At 40.1% G+C, this 21,787-nt stretch overlaps 1 protein-coding gene across 1 annotated transcript in view; it reads right to left on the bottom strand.

The window, feature by feature from the left end:
- The window catches only part of MYO1A (myosin IA), a 94,890-nt gene that overhangs the window by 46,724 nt on the left and 26,379 nt on the right, over positions 1–21,787 (bottom strand). Inside the window, exons 2-6 of the mRNA XM_075850171.1 lie at positions 18,887–19,033; positions 12,301–12,416; positions 3,176–3,270; positions 1,882–1,986; positions 127–173 (exon numbers count right to left, since the gene is read on the bottom strand). Of these exons, the coding sequence (XP_075706286.1) occupies positions 127–173; positions 1,882–1,986; positions 3,176–3,270; positions 12,301–12,416; positions 18,887–19,012 (489 nt within the window). The 5' untranslated portion in view covers positions 19,013–19,033. The remainder of the gene's footprint in view (positions 1–126; positions 174–1,881; positions 1,987–3,175; positions 3,271–12,300; positions 12,417–18,886; positions 19,034–21,787) is intronic.

The raw sequence follows: 21,787 nt of genomic DNA, 5'->3' as shown, positions 1-21,787 counted from the left end.
TAATATGAACATATTTCTATAAATATATGTGAAGAAAGTCAAAAGCCAGATACAGTATGATGTGGTTATTTAAAAAAAGACAGAAAAAAAACCAAAACATCCTCATAATGTGAGTGAAGAACTTACAAATCTGGAGGAGTTATCATTTCGAGTGGTTTTGGCATTTCCAAAAGCTGCAGAGAAAGAAAAAAACATATACTACAAACAAACAAAAAACATCCTACATGTAAAGGATCGGCCAGGCACAGCTTCTGTGTCAACGCCCATAGGGAATCAGTCTGCACCTGTTCTATGTCTGTGAGACTGACTCCATCTTCCACCACTCAGCATGGCAGGCTTAGGAGTGGGAGAGCCTATCACAGCCTGGCCAGACGGAGCTAGCTCCCGCCCTCTGTCTATTTATACCTGCCTTTCCTGTTCCTCCTTGCTTGTGATTCTTCTCGTTTGGTTTCCTGGCCCTGCTGCAGCTTCTTGTACTATTTGTCCCTGCTTCATATTGACCCTGGCTTACTGACTACTCTCCTGCTCTGCGTTTGGTACCTTGTACACTCCTGGTTTGACTCGGCTTGTTCACTACTCTCCTGCTCTGCGTTTGGTACCTCGTACACTCCTGGTTTGACTCGGCTCACTCACCACTCTTGTTGCTCACGGTGTTGCCGTGGGCAACTGTCCCATTTCCCTTAGCTTCTGTGTACCCTAGTCTGTTTGTCTGTCGTGCACTTACTGAGCGTAGGGACCGTCGCCCAGTTGTACCCCGTCGCCTAGGGCGGGTCGTTGCAAGTAGGCAGGGACTGAGTGGCAGGTAGATTAGGGCTCACTTGTCTGTTTCCCTACCGACAACATTACACTACATTTCTGAGACAACAGGCAGTGACTTCACTAAAAGATATAGTAACAGTGGCCTCTTGTTGTGATATATGGTGTGATGGAGCTGACTTAACTTGCCACTAGGGTCTATTTTGTAAGGCCCTTTTACACGGGCCAATGAATAGACAAACGAGCGCTCATACGAACCTTCGTTCCCGATCATTGACCCGTGTAAACACAGCAGCAATCAGCCGATGAAATAGTAAACTCTCATTCATCGGCTGATCGGCTCTTCTATGCTGCCATATCTCCACATATCTCCGCGTGTAAAGAGGGGATGTGCTGCCCACAATATGTAAACTGTATGGGGACGAACGATCGTATTAACTATCATTTATCCCCATATGAAGATGGAGGAAATAAGTGCTGATGTCATCATCGCAGATCGACGCTCGTTACCGGCCAATGACCTGCCCGTGTAAAATGGCCCTTATGGGTTAAGACCTTATTGGTAACAAAAATTACGATGCAATTAAAGTGGACATGTACATGTTCTGTATTGATGGAGGGTGGGCCCTCAGAATCATTTCCTCTGATGAGCTTAAGAAACCCCAGTCTGACATTGGATATAAATTTCTCAACATTCCTAAGCCGAGTACCCCCTAATAAATTACCTCTTATTCCCCCAAAGCTATGATCACGCAATGTGCTGTACCTACTAAAAGCACATCCGGACAAAGCGAGTGCCTCCAGAAGCGTGGTGGGCATGGTTTTTCAATGAGCTAAATGGAAACATTATGCTTCGATTGGTGTTTAATAAAAGCAACAAGCTGGACTCTGGTACTGATGCAGATAACAATATAATAATCGCCTAACAATAAAATAGCAATATATACACTATGGTAGGGACTAATAATATTTTCCTTTTCATCATACATTTCCATCCCATCCATTTGTTACTTCATCCTATCATTAGTGATCCATAAAGTGGCCACAACACTAAATATAATCTAGTCCAAGCCTGTGGCCGATAAAGATTTCTGGACATTCTCAGTATTACTTTTCCCTACTTACCCTCCAGAACAGGATTAGATTGTAAGAGCTGCTCCTTTACTTGATTGACTTCTGCTCCCTTCCCGCACACAGCAGCCACATATGACATCACCAATTTACTGGCCTCTGAGAATAGCATGAAAGAACATTCAGTTACTTATCTCTATATTAGATAGATATGAGGCATGTCTGAAAGAAAGACAAAGACATTGGTGCAGATGTAGCATAGCTGAGTTTGTCAGATGTAGTAGAGCTGACAACATCATTTGGCAGCACTCATGGTGATATAAATAAGTCATTTGCTCAGAAAGTTATAACAAAGTAAAATCACAAATGAGAAATTTATCTCTGGACTTAGAGGGAATCTGTCATCTTATTTTGGCCTACCAAACCGGTACCAGCTTTCCACAGGTCTTTTGAAGGCATGTGCCCACATACCTTTTGATTTCTTCCTATTACCTTGTTTGCTGAGATAATCATCTTTATTGCAATATGCAAATTAGGTTGGAAGTGCTACTCAGGCGGTCCGATTCCCCGCAGGTGCTTCCTGTTCTCAGTATCTAAGCCTGCCTAACTCCTCCCACTGGCTCATGATTGATGTCGCCACGTTATGCGCATGCACCGCACACCCGGAAGAGCCCACTCACTGACAGATTCCCTTTAAGATACTTATAACTGTCTCATGTACAGTAGGTGGAGAGGTGCAATTGATAAGATGAAGGGTACATATTACAGTATGTATCCATTTCTCATTGCACAAAAAACCTTAAAGGTTTTGTCCAGTTTGGAAAATCCATTCTTCGCTAATTAAGAGGGGTGTCCTCTGTTCAGGATCCTCATCTCTTGGCCAAAGTGGAGAGCGGATACAAAGAGCATCTGTCTGAAGGACCTGCATATACAGACAGCCCCTGATATAAATAGGCACTGTGTAATGCTTAATTTGCCCTCTGCGGGCACTGCAGGGAAATTTAACACTTACTGACTGTTTTCTCCACAGATCACTGTTGATCGCTGACTGCCCCAGCTGGGAGACACTTTGTGATCAGCATATTGTCAAGGGACCCTTTAAAGAAGTAGCAATTGTCCAAAGTGGAGAGCCCCTCTAATTATTCCATGTCACTGAATATAACTACTCTACCATTTGGATCAAAATCTTTCAGCTCTTCCTCAGATGCATGTTTACTATAATACTTTAGCATTTGATGCCTTCCCTAAACTAATAAACGCTAAACGCTATCCACCAACAGCCTTCACTTCTCCTGTTTATAATTGACACGACAAGGCCCCATGTCACACATAATAATAACGAATTTACCCGTTTTTCCAGCACCACTCTCCCCAGTTATCAAGATACACTGGTCCCTGTCACGATCCCGCAAAGACTGGTATGCATCATCAGCCACTGCATAGCTGAAAAGCAAAGAAAACAAAAAAATAACATTATACGAGTCATTATTACCGGCCTGGTAAAGCAGTACAGGATGCCTAGTAGTGACTCCACGCTGCCAATTACGAAAATACTCATCAGAACTTAACATTTTAGAGCATATTTATAAAGAAACATACGGCAGCCTGAAGAGCATCTTATATGCGTATTCCCCCAATGGTGAGCTGACCACCAGGGATCTGGCTGCTGGAATCCCCAAGTCATCAGCTGTCAGCACGTCCTCATTTCCCCTACGACAGCAATGCTGTAGTATTACACTGTGCCCATTTGGGTCAATGGACAAGATATGTAATGCATGGTTTAATCGAGTTGTGCAGAGCTAGAGTTTTTGATGGATCACCCCCTATGATGTCCATATGCCGTAATACACATGGGCAGGTGTGGTCGTGAATTACCGCAACTAAAGATCTGAGTATGGGCATGACTATAGACGTAGTAGATGCCATTGGGCCAAGAGGCTGAGCGGGCCTACTCAGGGGCACGAACCTTGTTCCTTTTTGGTGTGGAAAACAAGTTGAAATCTTTCTGCTGTCTACACAAATATGTGGGATCTCCTTTGTGCGGAAGGTCTGATATATGACCCTACCATCCCATCACTTCATTGCTGCTCTAGTAATAAAATGTATCCTGCTATTTGTATTACTGCAGTTCATTTACTGTCAAGGAAGAGGTGGCCTCATCAGTACAGATGCTGAAATTTAGAAAATGTACAAATACACAAAGTTATACAAATTCCTTTTTTATAAAAAAAAATGTTTTGATTTTTTTTTTAGAAATCAAGTAAATTTCTAGTATAAATGTGACTTCCTATCTATTCACTGGGGTAGGAGGACAAGACTAGACAGTCCAGACATGACAATGCAATTACGTGCAGAGTGTTATAGATTAGCGTTGCTGATACGAGCACTTAGTCTCTGTGATGGCAGGTAATGGAAACAGTAATGGATTCAGCCAGTGGCCGATGTATTGAAGGTTAACTAGTAAGCCATATATGACCTGCCAAATTGACTCTCCGCCCTAAATCTAATAAAATTGGAACCATAAGGCCATTGTACTATGAATAATATGTAATCCGGAGATTTCCGCGGTTTTAGGAGTCATTTTTATTCTGCTTACGCTAGATACGGAGTTCTTTCTTTAGCTGTAATAAGATACGTATGGTTCAATATGTTAACCCCTTAATATCACAGACGATTTTTGCCTTAAAGGGGTTGTCCGAGATAAATTTTTATTTAAAAGTTAAACACACAATACACACATTAAATATTCCCTAATATACTTACCTGTGCAATCTTGCTTCTGTTCTCCGTTCTGGCAGCTCTTTTCTTCCGATCACCTGTCTTCTGACGTCACGTTTTCTTCCTCCTCCACTGTCGTGTCGTGTCCCGATCACATGGTCTCGCCCCAGCGAGACCTCGGATGGGACACGACACGTCACTGGAGACGTGTCGTTTCTGCGGGTGCCCGCCCAGCCTATGCAGCTTTTTTTCACTGTGAGCGCGCCTATGCGTGTTCACAGTGAAAAAAGTGAAGAGGGACGGCACCTGCGGGAATGTCGGGTCTCCGGCTGTCAGTGACTGCCGGGGACCCGGAGGAGAAGATAGAAGCAGCTTTCGCTGCTTCTGTCTTCTCCGATGTCTTTTTACACAGCGTTCAATGAACGCTGTGTATAGGAATAGAGACAGCAGCAGCGGCGCTGTCTCTAGTCCTCCCGGTGATCATGTGACGGGTCACATGATCGCCGGGTGCCGTTAGTGGCAGGCTGCTGCTGGGTCTAATCAGACCCAGCACAGCCCTATTAGTGACAATCGTCACTATGAGAGGGCTGATTTCCCCTGTAACTGGGGCTGCTGTGCAGCTCCAGTTACAGTGGAAAAGATGGTGTAAAAAAAAAAGAAAAAAAATATATAATGTTCCCCAAAGGTATTTTTTGACCTTTGAGGGACAGACAATAATAATAAAAAAATAGTAAAGTACAAAAAAAAATTAAATAATAAATACACATAAAATACCCACCCCAAAAAAATACCGTTCCCCCTGTCAATCATTGTTGTAACGCTAGCGCTGACCCAATTACCCTAATATAGACATGTAATATATAGAAATTTACGGTAGACAATGACGATTACAAATAAAAGGTCTATTTTAGGGTAAAACTATGTTATTACCAAAAAAAATAGCTGAAACGTAAAAAAGCTTATTTTTTTACTATTATTTTCAAACTTTATGAATGAAAATTCTAAAATGGCAAAAATGGTGTGTATAAAAATGATACAAAAATAAACCTGCATTGTCTACGGAAAAAACGCAGCAATAATAACGTCGTTAGCGCAACAAATAAAAAAGTTATAGCCGTTTAACTAACACGTGCTAAAAATGGCTAAACGGTGCCCCGTCCTGAACTGGTTAAGATCTTCTGGGGTCCTGTATCTAAGCCTACATTGTTAGGCTTAGATACAGGGTCTAACAAACCGTGTCACACATGGAGCTTGTATCTAAGCCTAACACAATGTAGGCTTAGATACAGGACCCCAGATGACATTCTTTTTATTCCTGTATAAGGGTATGTTCACACGGCCTATTTACGGACGTAATTCGGGCGTATTAACCCCCGAATTACGTCCGAAATTACGGCTTGAAATCGTTGGCAAACATCTGCCCATTGAAAGCAATGGGCTGACGTTTGTCTGTTCACACGAGGCGTATATTTACGCGTCGCTGTCAAAAGACGGCGCGTAAATAGACGCCCGCGCCAAAGAAGTGTCATGTCACTTCTTCAGACGTAAATGGAGCCGTTTTCCATGGACTACATGGAAAACCAGCTACAGTTACGTCCGTAATGGACGCGGCGTTCAAGCGCCTGCACATGCCGTTACGGCTGAAACGACAGGGCTGTTTTCCCCTGAAAACAGCCCCGTAATTTCGGCCGTTACGGACGCTGCCGTGTGAACATACCCTAAGATTAGTGTTTTGGGGCCCTGTATCTAAGCCTAACATGTGGTATTCTTAGATACATGGCCCATGTGTGACACTGTCTGCTTGGGTAATGTTACTAAGGCTACCTTGTGGTAGGCTTAGATACATGGTCTAACAGTATCACACATGAGCAGTGTATCTAAGCATCCCTCTACAGGTTGGGTCCTTGGTACTACATCAAGTTCAAGGACTACTTCAATGACACTTTTTTTATTTTTAATAAAATCGTTAACCAGTGTTGTGTGTGTTATTTTATTACAATATTTTTTCTATGTCCTTCTCATTTATTTAAAAATTTATTATTAGTTCATTATTAATGGCCACTGTCTGACAGCGTCCATTAGTAAGGCTTCATGCACACTAGCGTGTGTATTTTCCGCGCGTGAAAAACTTGCGTCAATCCCGTCCGTGTGTTTGCGTTAGGGCGGATTAACACGAACGTGCTATACGTCCGTGCAACCCACGTGGTATTCATGCGGGTCGCACAGACCTATGCAAGTCTATGGGGCAGTGCAGACAGTCCGTGGGTTTTACGCAGCGCGAGTCCGCTGCGTAAACTCGCGACATGTTCTATATTTCTGCGTTTTTCGAGCATCACGCACCCATTGAAGTCAATAGGTGCGTGAAAATCAGGCGCATCCCATGGAAGCACTTCCGTGGGACGAGCGTGATTCGCGCAACAGCAGTAAAAGAATGAATGTAAACAGAAAAGCACCACGTGCTACAAACATCCAGAGTGTCATAATGATGGCGGCTGCTTGAAAACCGCAGCCGCGCATCCGTATGAACATGACACGGAGCTGTCAAGTGCATTTTGCGCACGCAAAACGCCACCGTATTTGTGTGCGCAAAACGCACACGCTCGTTTAAATCCGCCCTTATGCATCAGTGTGCTTTTCGATTGTCATGTGTTATTCATGCACTCACAAAGCCAGCCCATTTTTACCTTCTTTTTTACAACAAATTGCTGTGTAAATCACGCACCAAACACGTGTGTGCTGTTTGTGGTTTTCACGCATGCATTGACTTCAATGTGAGTGTAGGTGCATGATAACGCACCAATAGAGGACATGCAGTATGTTTCACGCAGCGGACTCTCGCTGCGTGAAAAGTCACACATGTGTCAACGGCCCCATTGAAATAAATGGGTTGCGTGTGTTGTGCGTTTTTTCAAAGCACAGCACACAGACTTGATTCACGCTAGTGTAAATCGCGCATAAGGCCCCATTCACACCACGTCGAAACCACGCACAGCACACGCGACCCATTTATTTCAATGGGGCAGTTTTCACGCAGCGAGAGTCCGCTGCGTGAAACATACTGCATGTCCTCTATTGGTGCGTTATCATGCACCTACACTCAAGTAGATGCATACGTGAAAACCATGCACCAAACAAGCGTGTTTGGTGCGTGATTTATGCTGCAATTTGTTGTAACAAGCATTAAAATCGAGCATTAAAACTGCCTTGCGGGAAAAAGAAGCGACATGCTCCATCTTTGGGCGTTTACGCCTCTGACATCCCATTGACTTCAATGGGAGGCAGAGAAAGCGTATTTCGCGTTGTTTTATGCCTGCGGCGCTCAATTGCCGCGGGCGAAAAACGCCACGGAAAACGCAAAAAACGCAGCAAAAAAAGGCACAAACAATGCCGCAAAAAACAGACGCAAAAAAAAAACGCCGAAAAGGCTACGATAAATGCCGCGAAAAACATCACAAATAAAGCCGCGAACAAAGAGGCAAAGAACGCCACGAAAAACGACAGGGAAAACGACACGAAAGACGCAATGAAAAACGCAGAAAAAAAACCGCAAAAAAAGACGCAAAAAAGGCTACGATAAACGCCACGGAAAAAGCTGCGAAAAACATAGCGGAAAAAGACGCGAGAAACGCCGCAAACAGAGGCAAAGAACGCAGCGAAAATCAACTGGGAAAACGCCACGAAAGACGCAACGAAAAACGCAGCAAAAATAGGCGCAAACAACGACGCAAAAAAAGAAATGATAAACGACGTGAAAAAGGCTACGATAAACGCAATGGAAAACACAGCAAAAAACATCGCAAAAAAAGACGCAAACAAACAAGCAAAAAACGCCAAGATAAACGAAGCGAAAAACGCCCCGAACAAAGCGGCAAACAAATACGCAAACAGCGCATAAAAAACGGGTAAAAAACGACGCAAAAATCAACGTGCAGGGAGAGGTAAATCTGCCGCAAACTTCAAGACTGAATTTTGAGGCAGATATTCTTCCTGCAAAAAAACTCAGTGTGAACATAGCCTTAGTGGAGAGAGACATGAGATAGAAAAGGGTGGGCGAGGATTAGGGGAGACACGAAGAGGTTTATAGACCTGAAAAGAGAAAGAAAACATAAATGTGAAAAACATAAATGGGGGGATAACGGTCACCATCCTTCAAGAATGTCAGCAAGGAGACAAGTGCAGTGAAGGATGTCAGCGGGGAGGAGCAGGGACAGCTCACGTGAACTCTTGGAAGGTACGTGCACGCTCATTGCAGCCTGCAATGAGCGTGCACGGAAAATAAGTTTCATAACAAGGAAAGATCAACAAACCAGAGCTGAACTGCATGTAAACAAACTGTGCTAAACTCAAAGAAGAAATGTGGCAAGTAGAATTTTTTTTAAAATAATGCTTTATTTAGGTTGTCTGTATAAGGGGTAATGTATGACACAGTTTTTGAAAAAATGTTGGTATCTCGGACAACCCCTTTAAGAACCAGAACTTTATTTTCTTGTCTTTATCTTCCTGCATTTAACTTTGATATAATTTTATGAGCTCTTGTTTTTTGGAGTACCCATAAGTTATGGTTTAATTGATATAATTTTTTTATTATGGGTAAAATGCGTAATAAAAATAATTTTTTTTTCACTTATCACCATAAAATAATGTGTTCACTTTATGGTTCTGGGAATACAAAAATGCTTTCAAGTTGTATACTCTTATGTGACGTTAATTCTATATAGATAGTTTTTTTTATCATGTTTATTGTATGTTTTTACAACTTTATTTCTTCTGATCATTAACATAAATTTTAGTCACAATTTTTTTTTACTCTTTAAGGGAATTTTACTCTTGGTTGAAAACTTTTAAACTATATTGTACGGGCATATGTATGCAAAGCCCTGGGGGCCTTTCTTAGTCCTTGCACTGTCTGTTTTACGGGGTGATGACATCAGCGAGGTTCACAGTGAATGAATAAAGGAAGCCCGCTGCCTTTGTTGATATGGGTTAATGGGTTAATTGGTCAAGATCAGAGGTCAATCACAGCTCCCCTCCTGCTAGTGACAGAGCTGGCACAACTGCTTGGCCCACACATGGTAGCATCAGTTACATGCAGGTTGCAGAAACCATAATGTAATGATACAGCGCGGAACGTGAAGGAGTTAAATGGTATAATGTATAGCTCAATTATTTAACTCTTTCATTTCCAGTCTGAATCAACACTGTCCAGTCAGCATCATGAGGTGTTGCTGAACATGTCATGTAAATGTTAACAAGTTGGCGATTTCTTTTAACTTGAGCGCAGGTCACCTGAGAGTCCCTACCCCCATAGAGTACACATACGAGTGCCATTTCCTTCCTATGCCGTAGGAAACATGTCAAATCTATTATACATTTCATTGTGGTAAGTTATTAAAGAGATAAGCATTAATGTTGTCTCGCCCTCCTCTTTCGTGAATCAGTTTTCCTTTGTCATTGCTATGTGACAGCCAAGTGGATATAAATAGCACAAGTTAGTGATCCCATGAGAAAAAGACAATTATATTTACTAAACCATTGGTGTCATTATATTACACAGACTACTATGATAACTACGTCTCTGAAGTCAAGTCATGTAGATACAAAGGGGGCAATTTATTAATCATTTTACGCCGCATTTGAGGAGTGAAAAGTCAACATTTGCACTCAAATTTGTGACTTTTTATTTCTCTTGCCCCTTTTCAAAAGTTTTGAGAAGAGTGGGTGGAGTTAGCTGGAGTGGGCGGGGCCAACAAAACACAGATTTACTATTTTTTTTTATGGCAGAAAGTGATGTCAATTATCGTGCAAATCTCCGCCTACTCATAGGCGCCAATGATTTTAATGTCTGTCGACAGAACAGCCAAAGGAGCGCCAAGTGCGCCTCCTAATAAATTTAGCGGATTTTACTTCAGCTAAGTATGAATTAAGACTGACGTATGAAACGCCAGTCTAAGTAAATCTGCCCCATAGTATGCTAGCAAAATGTGTCTATCTATCTATCTATCTATCTATCTATCTATCTCATATCTATCTATCTCATATCTACCTATCTATCTATCTATCTATCTATCTATCTATCTATCTATCTATCTATCTATCTATCTATCTATCTATCTATCTATCTATCTATCTATCTAATCTATCTATCTATCTCATATCTATCTATCTCATATCTACCTATCTATCTATCTATCTATCTATCTATCTATCTATCTATCTATCTATCTATCTATCTATCTATCTATCTATCTATCTATCTATCTATCTATCTATCTCATATCTATCTATCTCATATCTACCTATCTATCTATCTATCTATCTATCTATCTATCTATCTATCTATCTATCTATCTATCTATCTATCTATCTATCTATCTATCTCATATCTATCTATCTATCTATCTATCTATCTATCTATCTATCTATCTATCTATCTATCTATCTATCTATCTATCTATCTATCTATCTATCTATCTATCTCATATCTATCTATCTATCTCATATCTATCTATCTATCTATCTATCTATCTATCTATCTATCTATCTATCTATCTATCTATCTATCTATCTATCTATCTATCTATCTCATATCTATCTATCTATCTATCTATCTATCTATCTATCTATCTATCTATCTATCTATCTATCTATCTATCTATCTATCTATCTATCTATCTCATATCTATCTATCTATCTATCTATCTATCTATCTATCTATCTATCTATCTATCTATCTATCTATCTATCTATCTATCTATCTATCTATCTATCTATCTATCTATCCATTCTCTCTCATACTCTATCTGTTGCTGGATGTCTGTCAGGCAGTCTGTGTATGTAATTTAGAAAGGTTTAAGAGCAGAGTCTTTTCCAGAGTTAAGTCCGCTCTAGTGAAAGTAGAGTGGGCTCTAGTACAACTCCTTATAATGAGGACAGAAAATACACAGTCATTTTAAAGTATTAGGGGAGAATTTATCAATGACTATACGGCAGTATTATGGCGTAAAAAAGTCACACATTATGGCACACGCCATATTTCTGCAAGAATTTGCGACTTTATGTGGTTTTACGCCTTCCCCTCTTCATGTTTTTAACACAAAGGGTCGGGGCCACCTGTGACACGCTGTAAATTATAGCGAAAATCTATGCCGATTTCCATTTCCGGCACACAGACAGCCGCAGAGTCATATAATTTATTAGTCCAGCGGCTTTATATTATTATCTTAATAAATTCCCACCTTAGATTTTATTAGCGAAAGAGTAGTCACTACTTGATACAGCAATAAATGAATTTAAAGAGCATTTCCACCCAGATCATGGCAGAATTGTCCTTGAACTGAAGGCACAGAAGGGGCAAGGAGGCTTAAAGGGATTGAAACCATATTTTTTTTTTATATCTAACTGCATTATTAATCATATTTTTGTATAAATAATACATTTTAATCAGCAGGGTTGTACTTGTATATATGTATATTTTATATGTACAATGATCAATACAGCTGCATTCATTTTTTTTTCCTGATAAGGCGGCTAAATGAAGATAAGAAATACATATATAGATCATGCATCATCCATGGATATCATGCAGTCTATTGGTTTACTTTGCATATCTGTTATCTTGCACTTTGAGATCTATGCTTCCATACACGCCTGCATTTTATTGACTTTGTTTCTATGGCTTTTCTGTGTCTATAATCATTTTTTTCCCAAATAGATACAAATGCCCTCACCTGTAAGGACTCCTTTTATTATACTTACATGTGTGGCTTCAGCTGGTACAATTTGCTGTTTCGGTACTCTTCTACTTTCTCAGGTGTGTAGATGGATAGTTGCTTGTAGGGGTTCACTGATATGACTACATTTCCTATATAAGTCTGGCATAGAGAAGATGACATGTGAAATATGAGCATTAGCAAACGTCTACTGGTCTATTGGATGAAAAATTATATTTAAGAAGTGCAATTGTCTTTAAGTAAATAAAGTAAACTTTGCAGAACACCTGGAGGCTTCTAACTTTAATATTGACTGCATTCAACTTTAGCCTGAGATTGCATAGAACGGGGGAGTGCAAGGAAGATAATAGATGTGGAAGCGTTAGCTGATATGTGCGCCATACTGTTAGATACATGGATGGGATAATTACACAGTCATCATGACCACTTTATTAGGTAAATCTTTCTAGTACAGTGTAGAACTAGGGTTGCCAACTGTCTGTAAATTCCTGGACCATCCGTAAAAAAAATTGATGCATCCGTGATTTTTTTGAAGTTGAATGAGTTTGTGCCATTTATTGGGATTGTAATTATCAATTATTTATTTCAGTTACTTATATAGCACCAACATATTATGCAGCGCTGCACAGAGGTCCTCTTTTACTGTCCCCATTGGGGCTCACAATCTAAATTCCCTATTGGTATGTTTTTGGGGTGTGGGAGGAAATCAGAGTACCCGGATGAAACCCACACAAACACAGGGAGAACATACAAACTCCATGCAGATGTTGTCCTTGGTTGGATTTGAACCCAGGACCTCAGCGCTGCAAGGCAACAGTGCTAACCAGTGCTAATCATTGGTTTAGAGGTCACAGTACATGCTGCTAATGTGTTCATATCACTATTCTAAACTATAAACATATATTACTTATAATCTTTATGATTCATTGTGGTTTTCCAAATTCTCAGTGAAAAATGTTTGATGTCCCTGATTTTAGGATCAGTTGTCCTGAAAAAAAAAAATCAGGTTGGCAACCTTGAGTAGGACCCCCTTTTCCCTCAGAACGACCTGAGTACTAACTGGCTTGTATTTATCATGTTGCTGGAAATATTCCAAAGGAGCTGCTGCACTTTGATGCTGCGATCACATTCCACCACTCCTCAAACCATATCCCTTTAAGATCTGCTGACTGTCGGTCATTGGAGTGCACGGAATTCATTGTCATGTTCATGGATCCAGCATGAGATTACGTGTGCTTTTTATGTGAAATGTAATTTTGCTGGAAGTAGCCATTAGGTAAATGGCTAGGCTGTGACTATAAAGGGATGCACATGACTAGCAACAATGTTCAGATAGCCTGTGGTATTTATTTTATGTTCATTGGGTATTTAAAAGTCTAATGTCTGCCAAGAAAATATTCCGCACACCAATATACCACCATGCCCAGCCTTAATTGTTCAGACAAGGCATGATCTATCTGCAAGGTGAGACCTAACAATATCATTCCACTCTTCCACTGAAGCCTCTGAAGCTTAGTGTTCTTAGTTTACAGATGTCATACTCAGTGTGATCTGCTTATGTGGCCCATCAAGGTCACTCTAATAAAGTGATGAACATTACACATTCCCACCAACCCCTGTTGAAAAAAACCCCAAAAAGTTTATTAAAGTAGCACTCCAGCAATATTTTATTTATATTTTTTTGCACATATGATGCTAACTCACCAGCAATATTCTGAAAGTGTCATTTGTGTCTTCCTAACTCAGTTGCATCTATACATTTTGAACCCTTTCATTATGGGCAGCTGTCAAGTTATCTCAGTATGACCAGCAGAATAGACCATGATCTTATGTGTAGATAGGAGGCCATTTTATCCTGTGTGTATGACTTCCTGTGAATTACAAGATTACATTATGACCTGTCAAATCCCTCCCGGCATCTCTGAGACACCTCCCACCCCCCACAAACCTCCACCTTCCTTGTTTCTCTGTATGTCCCCCATGCTTATAGTGCTACTGAAGAGATCATTTCTGCCCTATCTAAGGGAGTAGGAGTGCAGTGATATAATGAGGTGAGTCCATACAATGTTTAGCTGCAGAGTTATAGAACTCCCCTTTTTCACACTGACTGTCTATACCAATTGGGTGTGTTGTGTGCAGAATCCATTGTATTTCTAGTAGATGCTGCTCCTCACTGTCTCCTGCTTGTAAAGGCTGTAATGGAGAAATCTATCACTGGCAGGAGGCAGGTGAGACAGGCTAAAGCTGCATCACATAGGAATACACTGAGACTCTACAGTGGGAGGACAGACCTTGCTACACTTTGATAGGACTAAGAGAAGAGCAAGTGCAATGTGATGAGACTTTGCCCCCTCTGCAAACACAGAGACATCATGGGAAATGTAGGCTGTATTAGGGGAACTATACAAGATGGGAAGTAAAAACCCAAATTGCAGACAACCCATAAATGGCCCATTAACTAAAACAGGTATACACAAGGCATACAAAAGACATACACAAGAGCCTCTACGTTATTCTTTAATAATAGCCTATGCTGCACTATATATCCCCCCCCCCCCCCCAAAAAAAAATAGAGGGAGTGCTTATCTAACTTACAATTTAAGCCATTTTTCTTGTTATCATTTTAGCTTTTTCCTCCCCATCTTCTAAAAGCTATAGCTTTATTTTTTCTTTAACATTGCCATATGAGGGCTGTCTTTTTTTTTTTTTGCAGGACGAGTTGTAGTTTTTAATTCCACTATTTAATGTACCATATAATGTACTGGGAAACATTTAAAAATCATTTTGTGGGGTGGAATGGAGAACAAACAGCAATTCCTCCAATGTTTTTTGGGTTTTGCTTTGTGTTGCAAAATTTTGAGACCCATAACTTTTTCTTTTTCTATCAATGGAGCTTTGTGAGGGCTTGACTTTTGTGGGGCGAGCATTAGTTTTTAGTAATACCATTTTTGGGCCCATGTGACTCTTTATTATCACGTTTGATTCTATTTTTTTGGGAAGGTAAGGTGACTAAAACACAGCAATACTGTATTTTTCTTTATTTCTTTTTTTTTTTTTTACGATGTTCACCATGCAGGATAAATAATGATATATTGTAATAGTTTGGTCTTTAACGGATGTGAAATACCAATTATGTTTATTTTTTATTGTTTACATCACATTTAGGGAAAGATGGGAAAATGATTTTTTTTCCCAATGTTCCGAAAAACTTTATTTAACAAATATTTATCTTTTTTTAGTCCCAATATGGAACTCAAACATGCAATCGCTAGATCGCTTGCACAATACACTGCAATACACTGCAAGATGTCCCCAGGCTGTCATGACAACCCAGCAGCATCCCACGATCACGTCGCCGAGAGAATAATGAGGTGACAGAGCGATTCCCTCTGTCTAACGGCTTAGATGCCGTGGTTGCTATTGACCGCGGTATCTAAGCCGTTAAAATGACGATCCCCAGGTTGTAAATTGTAAGGGTGCGAGCGGGCTCAGCCCGTGAGGCCTCTCCATATCTCCTTCCTCCTGATTATGGGAATAGTGCTGAATAAGCATTATGCATTCATTTCATTTAATTACTATGGGAGGCCCGCAGACAGCATCAAGAGTTTAGCCTTAGTCTTGGGCACTATCTTTCTCTGTTAAGAAAAGGGTGCAAATCCGACAGGCACCACTTTGGCCCACATTCTGATCAGTAAGGGTCTGGGGGATTCATACCCCCACCAATCAGAAAGTGTTGGATCATTTTCTGTGAAGAGAAAATGCCTTTAAGGGTAAAAAGGCAGGTAATTAGAGGGGACGTATTGGCTAGGGGTTATGGGGTCGGGAGAGCCCATGAGGGGCTTTATTTGTAGGTCTTTGAGGATTCAACTAGCCTGCTGTAGGCAGTCAAGGCAGGCATGCTCAGCTGCGGGTGAGTGACAGCTAGGGGCACACAGCCCACGCTTTCCGAGAGGTGAGGTGCCATTACTGGTTGGGTTCCTGATGTGTAGAGCACTTTGGAAATGAGAGTTTTAACAAAAAGGTTCCCTTCAACATCAACATCTGTGGCAAACTCCGGTTGTATGTGTTCTTATATTGGGTAAAAGTGAAGTTGGCTTAGCTAGTACTTATCCTATGTGCATTAACAATAAATAAAAATAGGCTTAAAGCCAGACAAGCATCTAATGTTCATAACATTTTACCTACAATAAATCATGTTATTTTTTTAAAATGTCCAATCATTGAGAATATATTTGGTATAATTATTATCATAAGGTAATGGAATGGCCTGATTATCACAATACGTGTTGTCTTTCACATATCCTATCCTTGCTGACGGCTCATGGTATTCTGTTATCTTATTCAATCTCACAATCTTATCTTAGTATGCAGAACCTGGTACAAGGTTACAATTGGTAAGGGCTTATCCCTGGTCTTTACTGAATCACGTTCTACAGTCAAATCCAGTAAAGCCACTTTTTTTCTGCCACTCAAGTATTGTACTCGCTTTACTGGTCTTTTCTTTTTTCATTTGAATACAGTACATAAATAATTCAGTACTTAAGTACAGTTTATTGATCTACAGTATTTCAATTTCTGCTCTGCCCAGTTAAGTATAATACAAATAATAGTAGACAGTATTTTTGCTGGCTGTTATTTTGGGTTCAGTTTAGGATCCATGTGCACCCGCATCTAAATATGAGTAGGCCCGTGTCCATGTTGTAAACAGTGGGCAAACTAGGCATCTACGCTCTTAGGCTATGTTCCCTGATTTCTAGTCAATTCTTCTCTTCTTTATTATCCATATTTGTTTAAACAAAAAAAGAAGAAGGCAGAAGAACAGATGAGAGAAAGGGGTTAAAAGGGGAAAAAAAGAGGTCATGGTCATAGCATTTACAATATGGGACATTACAGATGTGCACTCTCATTGTGTAATAAAAACAATAGATAAGGGGATGTTCACACATATGTTTGCGGTGTATGTCGCCATATATGACAGGATTGCTTCTGGTGTGTACACTGAATGCATATGTGGCCTATAATGCGCCAAATGTATGTCAAAAGAGTCAATTAGAGTCAATGGGTGATGTGTGGAACTGTATGGCATACTGCTGCATACTCCAGGGCTATACATTCATCATAAGGCTAAATTCCCACATGGCATACTTATATGCCACGGTTTTGATTGCAGCAAAGCTGCAATGCAAAAACTCAAATCTGCATACAAATGCAGAAAAAAATGCATATTTTGCCACGGATTTACTGCAGCCAAATCCGTGGCGTAAAAATACGCCATATGGGAATCCAGCCAAAATGTCAGAAGATTTTTTTGGTGTATATGACAAATGTGGGGCGCTTTGCTGCCTACTTTCCCAACTGTTCTGCCTCTATTGTCATCAATTCTATAAATTCTAATTTTTTTATAATTGAAAAAAAATTGCTAATACATTTAAAGTTTCATTAACTTTTTATACATGCGCATTTTTATGCGCATGCCGTTCTTTTCCGTTTCAACGGATCCATATGGATAATGTTTTTAGCCCAAAGAAGTTAAAGAGAACCTTTCTCCTGCCCATACATGTTCAGCTGAGTGCAGCATGTAATAGTCAGGGCTTCACAAACACTGTCTCACTTTACATTTTTTCCTATCTTCCTCCGTTATTTACATATCGGTGCCGTTATATTTGGCGCTCGATATGTAAATAAGCCCCTGAACTGTCAATGGGTCGTTTCCATCTAACTAAATGGCAAGGGGGAGTGATGTCTTCACTCTGACTCTGTCCAATCAGCTACAGACAGTGTTGGCGGCTCGCGCTGTGTTCCCTCCCGCGACTGGTGGTTCTGCAGAGAGCGCTCTGTCTGTGTTCCCGCAGGAGGTAACACAGCGCAAGCCGATCTGACACTTTCTGTAGCTGATTGGACAGTGTCAGAGTGAAGACATCACGCTGATAGAAACGCCCCATTGACAGTTCAGGGGCTTATTTACATATCGTGCGAAAAATTTAACGGTACCGATTTAAATAACGGAGGAAGATAGGAAAAAAAATGTAAAGTGAGACAGTGTTTGTGCAGCCCTGACTATTACATGCTGCACTCAGCTGCACATGTATGGGCAGGTGAAAGGTTCTCTTTAATGGGTTCAATTTAAGAACGCATGTTCCATTTTTGAATAGTTCACGTGTGTGCGTTTGTTCTTTTTTATATCATTGGTATTTCTGCAACATTACAAAAACTGCAAAAAAATTTTTATTCCTTTAACAAACAAACGGAACAAATACGGAAGAAAAGGTACAACTCAAAACGCAATATGGAACAAAAACAAATAAACTATGGAAACATGGATAAAACATAGGGGAACCCGGCCAGAATGCACACATATAATTAAAGTGTTGGGACCACATTTTTTATTTAATTCTCAAGCTCATTAACTTTACACAATCTACAGTATGTCGTTTTCATTGATTTAACTCGTAAAGTTTTATCTAAAAACAATCATTTGTATCTGATTTTCAGATGTTGCTATATTGTGTAACATATAAAACGAAATATATATTTAATAAATCAGTTATTAAGAAACATCTCCAAAAATAAAATGACCCCTAAATAACATAAAAAATGAAGTTTGTACTTACATAAATCTCATCATGTTTGAAACGTTCCTTTAGGTTCTGAAGTAGGGAATCCTCAGCGAGAGAATCAAGGAGAATCATGTCCCCTACTCCAACCATGCCATCCAGGAAGGATGAATTGAAAGACATCTTTTAGGTCTGGCTTGGGATCTGAATTAAAAAACAAAATGGATATATTTAATGTAAAAACTTTTTACACAAACCCATTAGTACAAATGATCGCTACATCTAGTACAATATGCATGTTATATGGTTAACTAAATTGAATGGGGTGTTCCGGATTAATGTCAGTGAATGGAAACTTTCTTTTTTTACATCCAGATGTGTAAAAACTTGTCCTCATAATATGCTGTTCGAATAGCAGAAGAAGATAGAGCGCTGATACACTTAACAAGTCCTGTACCCGGGTCAGTCGGATATGATCACGAGTGATTTTCAATGTAACAATTTAAGTCAATCTGAAATGTTGTCTAAGGCTCTGTTCACATTTATGTCGTGGCTTCAGTTGACATACATGGAGCGCTATTCTTGCCACAAATAATACTATACATTTAATAGAGTCTGTGCTCCCAGGAAGTACTATATAATGCTATGAGGAGTATGACTAAAAGAGGTATAGGTAAGCAGATGAACAACCTAAAGATAGGAGCCTTTCAATAGTAACGGGTTCTGGGAAAAACGCAAATAAAATGAAGAATATTATTTAAAAATATTGAGACACTAGAGAGAGATTGAGGTATGAGAAAGATTATAACATCTCATCCTATATTTATGTATACGAGACATTGTACATATCTACATTCTGGTGGGAATAGTATTAATAAAATAGTGTACAAATCACTGTTCAGAAAATGCGGTATCTGTAACGAATGTCGAAATATTGGAAGTGGTTTTCTGATAAAAGCTGAGATGTTTTGGTCAGATGTATATTCAAGGAATTTTAATGTAAAAGGTTATATTACTTGTGAACACAAAGGGGTCATTTATGCTTTGGAGCGCCCTTCTGGTCTCCAATATGTCAGTAGGACATTATGGAAGCTCAAAGCATGAATTGGGGAACTTTTATATAAGGTTTGGAAACGTATTTCGGCACATTTTAAAGGGTATTGTGGTTGTTCACCAAGGGGATTCATCTTCTGGGGTATTGAGTTGATGAAGTACTTGGGGAGAGGGTTGTTATAAAAAACTAAATTGATAAGAAAGAAATTAGATCAGTTTATAAAATGAGGATAATGAAAGGTTGGGATTTTAACATTGAGTTTGAATTGAAGCCTTTTCTATTTGGTTAATGACAAATCTGAGTTAATAAATATTTTTGGGAGTACTTTAAGGCCCTGTTCACACTGAGTTTCTTGACACGTTTTTTGACGCAGAAACTGCATCGGAAAATGCGCCAAAAAACTTCCGAAAACGCCTCCCATTGATTTCAATCGGAGGCAGAGGTGGTTTTTATCGGTTTTATCGCTCACGGGAAAAAAGCGACATGCCCTATCTTTGGCCGTTTACATCTCTGACCTCCCATTGACGTCAATGGGAGGTAGAGAAAGCGTTTTTATGCAGCGTTTTTGCCCGCGTGGTTCAATGAAATATGTGGCAAACGGCGTACAGGCAGATCGAAATCTGCCTCAAAATTCAAGATGGAATTTTAAGGCAGAGTTTTGAGCCTGCAAAAAACTCTGTGTGAACATACCCTAACATTAGCTGTGAATAATATTAAGGTGGTAGTTGTAAAGTAAATATCTTGGGAATATTATTATTTATATATCAATATTTATATAGGAATATTTTTATTTATATAGCAACTTTCATTTTGTATGATATTATATTTACGCACGGTTTTATATTGGTGATGTAGAACACTTAATGTTCTCCTTTCATGATAACAAATAGGGTAAAAAAAAAACTGATGGCATCCGATTTTTCCATTTTGGATAATGGTCATACTGATATTTCATTATGAGAATATTCTCCTGAATTTAATCATCAGTTTGTGGATTATCATGGAGGGAACGTCTTTCATTGGAAAGTACAGCGCCCGAACACCTGGGCTTGCGTTTATCTGGCTGAAAAGAAGAAGATTGAAGGCTGTTCTTCCCTTATACACTTCATTAGACTAGTAGAGCGCACCAACTTTTTTATTACTATGGATCAATGGATTATGAGTTAAGACACGACCAAACTAGAAAAATAACACCTTTAATTCCCAGACAGGTCATAGTGACCCACAGACACCTCAAAGCTGGTTCACATTTGGCATTGGTATGAGATGCTTGGCTGCTTTTTAGCTCTGCTCCATTAGAGTAGAGCTATGATAAATACACCGTAACCAGAGGCTCAGGCCTCATGCACACGAACGTATTTTTTTCCTCCCATAAATACTGGCGTAAATACTGGTCCTTGGTCACACGTATTCGATCCGTATTGTACCAGTATTTACGGACCCGTGCCCGTAAATACAGGTCCGGCGTCACCAGTATTCCACCCGTATTTACAAGCACGTTTTCTCTGCAAAATTGCACTGCACTAATCGGCAGCCCCTTCTCTCTATCAGTGCAGGATAGAGAGAAGGGACAGCCCTTTCCGAGGTAAAAGTAAAAGAAATTCATATTTACCCGGCCGCTGTCTTGGTGACGCGTCCCTCTTTCGACATCCAGCTCGACCTCCCTGGATGACGCGGCAGTCCATGTGACCGCTGCAGCCTGTGATTGGCTGCAGCGGTCACATGGGCTGAAAAGTCATCCCAGGAGGCCGGACTGGAGGAAGAAGCAGGGAGTTCTGGGTAAGTATGAACGTCTATTTTATTTTACAGGTTGATCTATATTGTGATCGGAAGTCACTGTGCAGGGTGCTGAAACAGTTACTGCCGATCGTTTAACTCTTTCAGCACTCTGGACAGTGACTATC

Source organism: Rhinoderma darwinii, chromosome 2 (assembly GCF_050947455.1).
Source record: "Rhinoderma darwinii isolate aRhiDar2 chromosome 2, aRhiDar2.hap1, whole genome shotgun sequence".
NCBI classification, from domain to species: Eukaryota; Metazoa; Chordata; class Amphibia; order Anura; family Rhinodermatidae; genus Rhinoderma; species Rhinoderma darwinii.
This window is presented reverse-complemented; position numbering and strand designations above follow the sequence as displayed.